The sequence below is a fragment of the Anoplophora glabripennis genome, unplaced genomic scaffold, assembly GCF_000390285.2.
Source record: "Anoplophora glabripennis isolate ALB-LARVAE unplaced genomic scaffold, Agla_2.0 scaffold136, whole genome shotgun sequence".
In the NCBI taxonomy this organism is placed as follows: Eukaryota; Metazoa; Arthropoda; class Insecta; order Coleoptera; family Cerambycidae; genus Anoplophora; species Anoplophora glabripennis.
Window position 1 is genome coordinate 472,096 of NW_019416313.1, and position 11,627 is coordinate 483,722.

Sequence of the window (11,627 nt, forward strand, 5' to 3'; positions counted from 1 at the left end):
GATTTAAACCATCTGCAGGCTCGACTTATAGACAAGATTCGTGAAATTAACAATACCCCGAGCATCTTAGAAAATGTCTTTAATTCTTTGAGGAACAGGTGTGAAAAGTGCTTGGAACAAGGAGGGGGACACTTTCAGCAGCTGCTTTAATTTATTGTTATAACAAGGAGGGGACACTTTCCGCAGCTCCTTTAATTGTTTCTTATTGTTATCACGATTATTCTTTAATATATAGTCATTAACGTTATTGAAACTGACAGCTGCTATACAGCTCGTTGAGAAATGAGGTTAAGTTGGTCGCTATAAGCTACTCCCTACGTCCAATGTGTCAGAGCCAACTTCGACCACGTTTTTATTTGAACGCTCGTTATATAAAAAAGTTAGTATTTTCGTAGATTTCAATACCTAAAACCTTGATGGTTTGAACGTTTTTTGCACCTGTTTATTCGTTTTACTGCGGCGTCTTTGAAAATACTCAGGTGGCATGACATAACATTCCTGTTATCCTGATAAGCTTCAGATTATTCAGTTATTAAATGTTTGAAATTATTTGTCTTTGCGGAAAACACTATTTAAAGAATATGGGGCCCTTAAGGGGAGGTAAAACAAAAAAGAGAAACTTTAGTTTTATTTCAAGTTATAATTGAACATAATACATTTAGAATAAATCTTTGTTATGGCGATTATTAACATGTCTCAAAATACTGCCGAGATAGTACTCGACAAATGTAAACACAGGGGATAAATTACAGTTCTCTTTCCCATAGGAAGTAATTCCAATTAAATGGGCTCTTGTCGTACCATTAATTTTTATAAATTTTACTGCGGCTGAACCAGAATCTCCACTGCACACGTTCTTATCTAAAAAGAAGAACACAAAACCAACGAACGTTATTTAATGTTAATTAATAAATTGCTTTTTCTCACAAATCTAGTCTAATTATTTACGTACCATTGGGATTACTTAAGCAAAACTGTGTCTGTCTGTCGAATCCTTCATATAATGGTATGCATTTTTTGATATTTTCTACGGGAACAACGATATACATTAAGTTTTGAGGGGTACTCTTTGGGTCAGTTGCAATTTGTATACCCCATCCCCCTGTAACTACGTTTTCCCCAACGAGACTACTTAATGGAATGGAGATGCGGGGAAGACAAATTGGTTGCACATAATCTGTAACAAATGTTGATTTCACACATCGAATACAGACTATATAGCTTATCGCCTCAGACCGCGCTTTAAATGTTGCAAATTGGCAACCTAAAAAGGATGTAGGGTAGGATGTAGGATATTCGGAAAGCTTATGGAAACAGCTTTAAGTTAAAAAAAAATTAAGATTCATTGAAAAAACAATGGAGTTACAGACTGTCAAATATATTATTTTCAAGCGAATTTTGCTTTTTTAACGGCAGGACTATGAATATTATCGTCATTTTCTTCGGACTCGCTGTCGTTCGCTTCCCCCACCCTTCCGCCGCGCCACGGCTCGCCGAAAATCAAGCGACCCACTGACTTTTGACAATATTTTTTATGCACTTAACATACTTCCACAAATAAAATATTTTTACCTGGGAAAGTACTCGGGTTGCCGGATATGACAGAATTTTTTTACTACCAATCTAATTTGTTTTAGAATCGTTCGCCAACTTTGACAGTCTGTAACTCCGTTGTTTTTCAACGAAACTTGACGATATTTTTTTAACTTAAAGCTCTTTTCATAAGCTTTCCGAATATGTAATAACATATAACTATATCACGCTCGTGCGTTCATTTTGCAACTAAGGCTAAAAAATAAAAAAAAACAGGTTGCAAATTTGAAATTAAAAAAAATGATAGATTTCAACGTATTACTGTGAAATCTACCTTGAAATAAATCAGTGCGATTGTGGAAGATCCTGGAGATCGTCCAGACTAATAATTAGTTAATTTGTTTATAAGGCCATAACTTGTAAACTATTCAACTTACCTATTCCAGATTTCGTTATTAGACAGTGATAAGGAATGAGCGGATGCGATGCCAAAATGTTTTGGTAATAATAACGCAGTTTATAAATGTTTAATTCAAAAGTCATAAATAAACTTCTCTTGTTTATAACTTTTGATCTAATCACTGGCTTTTGACGCTCAAGGGCTAGTGTTGTAGATCTTTTGAAGACGAAAAAAAAAGTACTTTACTGTTTTCTCGTGGAAATGAACGCAAAAAAGTTATAAGCGAAAATCGTGAATTTACGTAAAAATTATACAATTAACCACCCTGTAAACAATCTTCCCCCCATTTTTATGACTGTGGAAACTAATATGTTATTGTACATAATATTTAGCATCTATAGTGATAAATTCAGCTTGCCGAAACAAAAAGTCGCGAAATGGCCATTTCCCAGCTTATTTTCCTGGCCTATTCTGCTGCTTAAGCTTTGGTTTGTTAGAACCACAGACCACCTAGACTGGCTTATAGAGCGACTTTGGTGAAAACACTTTGGAGCCTGATTTGGAGCCCAGCGCTCAGTCGTGTCCTACCATTTGACGTGTAAGCATCGCTGTGATTTCGATAATTAGACGTTTTATCATGAGCAAGTGTATTGTAAAACAATGTATAAATAGAAGTGATCGAGTTGGCGAAGAGAGGTGAAAAGTTTCCTTCTTTAGGTAAGTAAAAAAAAGAAATATATAAAAGGTAAATATGTACGCCATTTTTCGGTTAACGTCACAAGTTTCCAGGGTTAGCTTTATAATTTTGTTCGCTCACATAGTGTAGTGATTAACGTGATATTGTTATTATAAAATAATGAATGAATTACTGTAAAATATTTTTAGTAATTATTTACTTTATGCGAGTCTTAAATTTTTATGAAATTTTACCAATTCGTCATTTCGAGATAGCTGAAAATTAATTAAATATTTTTTCCAATTAAAAAAATCGCAAACAAAACTAATTTCAGATTCAGTATTCGTACAGTCAATTAATTTTTATTAAAGATCGTGGTTGTTTGACGTATCCATCTCGAGATGTCGTAGTAATATGCTAAGAAACAGAAAAATTAATACAATTTTTAAATAATGATGAAAGCAGAACACCTAGGCTACAGAAAAATAAATTTTTTTATCATGTATTAAAAAAATTTCTGAATGTGAACATATTTGAAAATTTGCATGAACATCAATTTGATAATTTGCCTAACAATTGTAATCATTTAATAGAACTTGTAAGGGCTGACTGTGAAAAGTATATCGATGTACGAATAAATCTTGAAGTCAAATTATTTAATTCGGTAAAATCTACGAAAAGACAAATATTAAATAAATTAATATTATTTAGAGGATAATAAATATATTTAAATTATTATTAAAAATATTACTTAAACCGGATCTGCTTAAAGATGCGCGTGATCCAATTACCTTCCACACTCCACTTCCCCGGATTTTGCATTCACTGGTACCCGTGCATTGGAATTAGATACGGCCAGTCTAGGTGGTCTGTGGTTAGAACTGTGCGTCGCAGACGACATACGCGGTTAGCAGAATCTGTAGCGTTCAACTTTATCGGTTTTGAAGGAGGGTGATTTGTTAGATTTAGTGCTTGTGATTGTATGCTGATAAGTGCAGACGAAAATATTTATTATTATTTTGGAAAAAAAAATATTTTCATGACAATGGCTGAATATTTTTTGCTGACAATACTTATTGAAAGAGAACATGAAAAAGATCTTTTAAATTTAATTAGTTGTCATCGTCAAAATAAAAGTGAAGATCGAATGTTTTCCAACAGACGTTTGGAAGGGATGGTATACAATGGGGGTTGTTCTCGTACGAGATCGATTAATTTCTCGTCTTCCTTTGGTGAAAACTTGGTTGCCATTTTAAAATTCGTTAAAAATAAATGCTTTTTTAGAACTGTAAGCTGTGAGCTCAACTGTACGACTGCGTTGAAATCAAATTCAATTTGATTTCGACTGAACCGACGACGCACATAATTTTCTGCCTACCGTGAATCCACCTAAGCAGACTCTAACAAACCAGGTACGCATCTTCTTGTGTTCTGGATTCCAACGTAAGTCCGACGCGCACAACTGACTGCTTTGCGTCGCCTACAGCTCTAACAAACCATAGCTTTAGTTGGACTGATGACTGACAATACCCCTTTTTAAACTTGATTTAAGGTGCCGTTTTCTGGAGATTACTTTAAAATGCGCTGTAAAGTCTAAAGATCTTAACGGTCTCCGTTAAAAAGTAAGTATTAGTTTAATTTAGCGATTACCATTAAGCTCAGCTGGTTTCGTTAGTTCATATAACATTAGATCATTACGTGCCGACATTCGGCAGAAGTCCTCGAATATGTAGTTCTTTATTTCGATATCCTGGTAGGGCGGAGCACAGTTGCATTTCTCGTCGCATTCGGTGCCGTTCGTTTCGTACGTCTGACCAAGTCTAACTCTGAAATAAAACTGTTCAACGAGTGTTGTCAGATATCTTAAAAACATACATATTAGCCCGTTCTCCACAATGCGCAGCTGAAACAACGAAAATCTTGGTAATAAGAGACCCTCCACAGCCAAAAAACTTGGAACCATCTCCAAGTTTGATTCCTATTCGAGCCATCCAAGGAAATTGTCCAAGTTTAGCCTCGGCGCCAGTGATAATCCGGTCTTTTACTGTTTCCGTAACGATATCATCAAATCTTGTCTCACCACAATCTCTGGGTAGATTATCCCATAGACTACTGTCGTCGAATGTTTGCCCTTAGAAGGTACATAGATGCGAGTAAAATAATTAGATAGTAGATAAAAAAGTTTAACTTTACCATTTGCAGTGCAAAGGAGTAGTAAAAAAATACAAGACGCAAAATATTTCATGCTGTACAAAATGTTTTTCTATAATACTTACAACAAATAAGAACTTTATAGTTTTTAAAAACATATTCCAACTAATTTTTAAATTTAATGAACCAAGAAGACATAAAATTGAATACGTAAAACAATGAAATAAATAACATTATTTTGCAAACGTGTACAACTTTTCCACTTAAAAAAACGACATAAATTAAAAATTATGCATTTATTTTCTCAAAGTGTAGATAGATGTTTCTTTTTGGAAGGGTTATATGTATAGTTGTTATAAGTCATTTTTATTATTTGCCAAAAGTACATGGAAACAATATTAGATATTTCGATGAAAAAACCATAGCTTTCACAAATGAAGTTTGCTCTACCAAAATGCGGTGAAAAAGTAAGGATGAAAGATACATTGCAAAATACTTCCTTGTGTTAAATGTAACAAAAGCCTGGACGCGTGGTATTTTATTTGTTAGTTCTCGGAACGGAGGGGCCAAAAAGTAAAATATTTCAGTCAACACTAATTTATCGGAAAGTTAATGGCTCTCAAATAGGTATGGTGTCGTCCGTCGGAGAAATTAAGCAATATTTTTCGAACAAGTTCACTTAGAGTCGGGGCTATGTGACAGTCATCTGTTGCGTTCGGGAGGCGCCAGCGTAGTTTGGGTCAGAACAAAGAAACCCATATTGGTAATAACGCGCGAAATGCGTTCCAAAGAACGTAGGAATTCCAAGAATAATAGGTTGTTAGAATGTTGTGAGGAAAAGAAAGTAATACAGCTGGTTTTTAGACGGATTTTCCAAGCTATTAAGAATATATTAAATGAGATTGCTAATCTGTCCCGTATTGTTATGCGGAGTCACAAGAGGAAGGTATAGGGTTGTTTGTAAGCCTAGTCACAGATTCATGTACATAAATGTAAGTCCAGTCAATTAGGTAATTATTAACATGGTATAGTTATGCCAAAGCGTCCCGACATTCAGGGTTCCCGCCAATAAGAAACTTCTGGACCCAAGAAATGGGCGTGTCGAAGCGAAGTGTCGAATTCAGGAGAGGTCTAGGAGAAAAAGTCAGTTCTTCCTTGGTTCTTCCTTGGAAAATTTAACGAACATTCCTCGGGATCTAGCATTAGAACATCTACACGTATATAACAAATTTTTTGATAAACTTTTCAGGCCAGTCCCATTTCGTTGACCCCAACTTTATACAGTTACTGTTTTACCCACGAGGCTACTAACTGAAAGCAAAGTAAGAGGAAGACAAATTGTTTGCATAAAGTTTGGAAAAAGTTATTGTTAATTATGCCCAACAAAGATTTGTTTGAACACATAACATGGTCGTTCTGTTATAGTTCTTGTTATATGAATTACATTATTATCATTAGAAATTCACTCTGATTTCTTAGAAAGAGGATAGGTAACCTAATGTACCTATTTTTAATTTAATTAATTGTAAGATGTCATATTACTATTAAGCTCATTAACATGGGACACTTGACAGTAATCCTCGAATATGCAGTCTTTTATTTTGATGTATTGGTAAGGTGGGGGTCATGGGGCATGTTACCACCGATATACTATGGTTTTTGGTATATATTAGATTGAAGCAACAACTTAGAGTAACCATAAAAAATGATTTCAATTGCCTGTTTTCCCGCTAGCAATACAAATATTGTCTAGGTAGTATTCAACGAGTGTTTGTACAGAATGAAACCAACATCCTGCTTTCCCATGAGAAACAATTCCAATTAAATAAGCTCGTATTCCGTCTTCACTTTTTCTAATGAAAATATACCCTCATCAGAACCTCCTCAGCATGGGATCTTATCTAAAATAGAGAAAAAATTAACCGAAGAAGATGCTAAGATATATGTATTATTAAGTAAATCTTACTTAACCATCAGAACTGTCTCTTTCTGTCCAAATGAGTAATATGTAACGAACATTCGTCAGGATCGAATACTGGAGGTACCATATAAAACAAATTTTTAGGTTTACTGCTGGGGTCGGTTCCGTTGCGTGGACCCCAGCCTGGTACAACCACGTGTTTTCCTATGAGGCCAGTGATTGGAAGGGAGGAAGGTGGAAGACATATTGTTTGCACAAAGTCTGGAAAAAGTTATTGTTAATTATTATGCACAACGAAGATTTGCGTGAAGGTTATATGTATAGATGTGCATCGACAGTTTTTTAGGGGTAACCGGTCTACCAGGAATTAGCCTGGTATTACTGCACTATTAGCGTTACCAGATAACACATTCTTAAACCAACTCTGTTAAAGAGCGAGAATCGAAAATTATTTAGTAAAACATAATATTGCTTTTGTGTGACTTAGCCACGTGTTATTTTAAAGTTGCCATATTTTTTTATGTCAATGTGGATGAAGCGTCGAACATTCTATTGTTTAAAAAAAAATGATCAATTCACATGTAAATAGATACGTTACTAATTGTAAATAAAAATAATGTGTTTTAAAATAATTATTTTTAATGTTTAAAAACACGAACATAAAAAATAATAAAAATGAAACAAATAGTGATCTGATTGATATGAAGTACTTCTTTAATACCTATTCAAGTTTTTACAAACAATTATGTGTTACTGTCTTTTAAGCAGTGTATGTTTTTAATTTGACAATTTCAGTGTCCTAGTTTTTAGCTGAAGTTTAGGAAAACAGGTAATACTAAAAAGTTATAAAATTCTAAACAAAATTCAGCAACCAAATTAAACCGTGATTAGTAGTAAATTTAAGCAGAATCTGATCCTGTTCCGAATGCTTACGAAGAACAACGGAGGCAAAAGGGCCTTTCAGCGTTACCTAATATACCTGTTTTTAATTTAGATAAAATGTGATAACGTATTACTATTGAGCTTAGCAGGTCTCACTAGTTCCAGCAACATAAGATCATTATAGCGTGTCAGTCGACAGTGATCCCCCTTTTGATAAAAGTGTTAAAAATTAAATACATCAAAATCTCGTTTTTAATTTTAATATAAATAAACCAGATGTTTAAAAATGTTTGTTCTGGCGTTTGTCAAAATAGTGTCCATATTGTATTTAACATATGTAATGTGTAAATCACCAGTAGAAGTTATTCCAATTAATGGCGCTCTTGTTTTGTCATCAATGTTCATAAACTAAATCTGAGATGTATGGGTGAACAATTTTTTCACTGGTTGCCACTCCATCGGTTCAGAAATATCCCTCACCTCCTCAGAAGAAACATTGGAGATTAAGCCCTCTGGCTGGTATTTATATTAGCTATGTGCCTTATTTTGGTCCTTAATATTTTTTGCGGATCAGTCTTTTCCAAATTCCATGTAGTTCTCGCCTATACTAAAATTAAATCGACTTTTCTGGATTTCTATACTGTGTAGCCTTACTGAAACCATCGGCATTGTATGGCTTTGGAAGCAATAACTTATAGTAATAATGTAGGAAGGGTTAAAGAAAGAGGAATAAAGCATATAATATTTATCTAAAGTTACAACTCATCATAGCTCATTTATAAATCCTAGCCCATGCTTTTCTCAATATGTGTTAAAATATTGTCGAGGTAGTATTCAACCAGTGTATTTACAGAGTGGGACCTACATCCTACTTTCCCATAAGAAGCAATTCCAATTAAATAAGCTCGCATATCGTTCCCATTTTTTACTAACGAAAAGACACCCGAACCAGAATCCCCATTGCATATGATCTTATCTAAAATAGTGAAAAAATTAACCGAAGTGGATGCTAAGATTACAACAAGATATATTATTAAGTAAATCTTAAATAATAATGGACCCTGAGGCCCTGTGGAACTCAAAGTTGCTATATTTGGTACTTACTATTAAGTTTATTTAGACAGAACTGCCTCTTTCTGTCGAAATTAGTAAAATTTAACGAACATTCGTCAGGATCGAGTACTGGAGTAACCATGTAAAATAAATTTTTAGGTGTACTGTTGAGGTCGGTTCCATTCCGTAGACCCCAGCCTGATACAACCACGTATTTTCCTATGAGGCTAGTAATTGGAAGGGAGGAAGGCGGAAGACAAATTGTTTGCACGAAGTCTGGAAAAAGTTATTATGCACAAGAAGATTTGCGTGTAACTTGGGTGGCGTAAACCACTCTATCAGGAATTAGCCTCGTAATTTGTATTAGTGCACTATCAGCGTTGCCAGTTGTTACATTTTTAAATCAACTATTAGAGAGCGAATGGAAAATTTTATGACTCATGACCAAATTAAACTGTGACCAGTAAATTTAAGAAGAATCTAATCCTGTTCCGAATGCTTATGAAGCGTAACGGAGGCAAAAGGGTCTTTAAGCGTTACCAAATATCTGTTTTTAATTTATGTAAGATGTGATATTACTGTGTATTACTATTGAGTTTAGCAGGTCTCACTAGTTCCAGCAACATAAGATCATCAACATGTGATACTCGACAGTAGTCCTCGAATATGTACTTCTTTATTTTGATGTCTTGATAGGGCGGGGCACAGCCTCCAAATGGTTCGTATTGGGGACCCATTGTTTCGTAGGTTTGACCAACTCTCGCTCTAAAATGAAGCAGTTTAAAGGAGTGTTGTCATATATCTTGGACATACCTACATGTTACCATATTCATTGCAATGCGCCGCCGAAATAACGAAAGTAGTGGTTATAAGGCTGCCCCCACAATGAAACCTATATCTTGTTTTATAAATTGTCCCCAATCTAACACTCCAGGGGAATTGTCCAAGCATAGCTGCGGTACCGTTGATAATTCGATCTTCGTCCTCCTCTTGGTTTCTGGGGTCAAATCTCGTTTTGCCGCAGTTTTTTTGTAGGCTTTTCCAGAGAGTGCTATTGGTGTCCGTTTTGCCTTAAAACGCGAGAAAATTAGGTTTGTAGTTGTCGATAAGGAGTAGAACAAGTGTCCGGTTCCAATATGTTCCAGCGTGTGTGGTTTGTAAAGACTTTGCTATCTTTAGGGAAACAGTAGAATGGCGAAGTGTGCAAAGAAGGAATAATAATATAATAATAATAATATCTCTACTCCTCATTCTAATTACGAGAATTAGCCCAGAAGTCGGAGACTTGTGCGGGAGAGGAGGCGGCATATTATTATTAAGCAGGCCGCATTTGCGCCCAGGAACGACTTATGTTGGTAGGCCCTAACCACCATTCAGTGCAGGAATGAGGGAAACCTGGAAAACCTCATTAATTAGGGGGGGGGTCAAATGCCAACCGGTGTCAATCTCTCACATTGACCCAAGCCAACATTCTTCCACCCTACCATACCTGCACAGAGGGCGCCAATCCTCTGTACAAGTATAGCTAATCTACGGTCTACAGACCCGGCCGCGGGAATCGAAACCCGGGCAAATAGCACACATCGATTTAAGTACTGACGCCTTAAACCGTGCGGCCATCGACCGACTATTTTGGATTTGAACGAATTTTTATAAGCTGAGTAATGTATCTTACCAAATGCCGCAAAAATAAGTAATGATAAAATACATATCGCAAAGCATTTCATCTTGAACAATAAATATATAAATGAAATAATGTTATTTGGTTACTGACGTAAAACATGATTAATTTTTCACCTACGTACACATGGCGTATAGTTTCGATTCTCAAATAACCATTCACTCATGAAATTGAATACATTTATATATTTCAATTAATAAAATGTATCAATTTTGCTATCATCGAAATTTTTATCCAACTCAATTTTGTTTCCCATAGTTTGTCGTAAAAAAATATTAAAAATCAAATAAATCAAAATCTCGTTTTTAATTTATTTTATCAGAAATAAAAATAGATGCACAAACATGTTTATCCTGGAGTTTGACCATTTGTGTCAAAATACTGTCCATATATTCACCAAATGTAATATACGGAGTAAAGGGTACATTCTCGATCACCATTAGAAGTGATTCTAACTAAATAGGCTCTTGTGTCGCCACCAATGTTCATAAACTGAAAAGCATCACAACCAGAATCTCCAATACACGTTAGGTATGAATAAGGTTTTCACGTAAAATAGTAACAGATCTTCTTGCAAGTCTGAGGTAAGTTTATGGATGAACTGGTTGTCACTTCACCGGTTTGATCATTCCAGAGACATATTCCTCTGTTTCTCAAAAGAAAGTCTGGATTTTTATTCTCTGTTATTCACCAGAATTCTTGTATTAGTTAGGTCTATGTCAGTCGTGTATTCCGCAGCTGCTGATATTTCTACGTCGTTATACACCAGGAAAATTAGCGAAAATAAAAGAGAAAGTAGAAAAAAGCCCTATCCGCGAGATTATAGTAAAATTGTCTAAAGGAACATAATACAAGACATCTCTCATCTCGTGAGTCAAAAGCTTTTATTAGCTAACTTTTCTATTTAAACAAATAAGTGAGGAAAACAGTTTTTTCACTTTGCAGGGAAAAACATAAATTTTAGCGAAAAGGGAGTATAATTATCTACAAAATGAGACTTGTTAAAATTGGATAATAAACAAAAAAGTTATTGCAAAAAACAAGAAAAGTGATCATTTCTTAATTTGTTTATAACTATCGCATTTATTGATAAGATTTTATAAAATCTATGACAAGTTGAGGGTTTTGTCATACTTCAAAAGTGTGCCAAAAGTGGGCGCTGTAGGTGTAATAGTTTTCGCACAATTCTATTTGTTTATAACGGAGGCTCCAAAAGTTATGAACTTTAAGCCTCTGTACAGGCGTTAATTTTCAACCAAACATGATTCTGAAAGCGTCATTGTAATCTTAAAGACGTAATTAAGCGACCTATTAAAAAATATCACCGTTT

At 34.9% G+C, this 11,627-nt stretch overlaps 2 protein-coding genes across 2 annotated transcripts in view; both read right to left on the reverse strand.

Annotated features, from left to right (window-relative positions):
• Positions 1-658: 658 nt before the first annotated feature.
• LOC108911611 (chymotrypsinogen A-like) lies at positions 659-4,869 on the reverse strand. The gene is made up of 5 exons (XM_018716588.1): positions 4,803-4,869; positions 4,485-4,740; positions 4,260-4,435; positions 953-1,177; positions 659-861 (listed from the first exon to the last, which is right to left on the reverse strand). Exons 1-5 carry the CDS (start codon positions 4,852-4,854, stop codon positions 659-661), a joined length of 912 nt encoding a protein of 303 aa, XP_018572104.1. The 5' UTR covers positions 4,855-4,869.
• A 1,864-nt stretch (positions 4,870-6,733) lies between these two features.
• LOC108911612 (vitamin K-dependent protein C-like) overlaps positions 6,734-11,627 on the reverse strand; it is a 10,022-nt gene continuing 5,128 nt past the window's right edge. Inside the window, exons 5-8 of the mRNA XM_018716589.1 lie at positions 9,434-9,686; positions 9,206-9,381; positions 8,668-8,892; positions 6,734-6,942 (exon numbers count right to left, since the gene is read on the reverse strand). Of these exons, the coding sequence (XP_018572105.1) occupies positions 6,734-6,942; positions 8,668-8,892; positions 9,206-9,381; positions 9,434-9,686 (863 nt within the window). The remainder of the gene's footprint in view (positions 6,943-8,667; positions 8,893-9,205; positions 9,382-9,433; positions 9,687-11,627) is intronic.

Coding starts and splice junctions, on each gene's coding strand:
- LOC108911611 (XM_018716588.1), bottom strand. CDS start 4,854: ATGAAATATTTTGCGTCTTGTATTTTTTTACTACTCCTTTGCACTGCA. Junction 1,178..4,259: donor GAAACCAGCTGAGCTTAATG/GTAATCGCTAAA, acceptor CATTTGTTACAG/ATTATGTGCAACCAATTTGT. Junction 862..952: donor TTGCTTAAGTAATCCCAATG/GTACGTAAATAA, acceptor TCTTCTTTTTAG/ATAAGAACGTGTGCAGTGGA.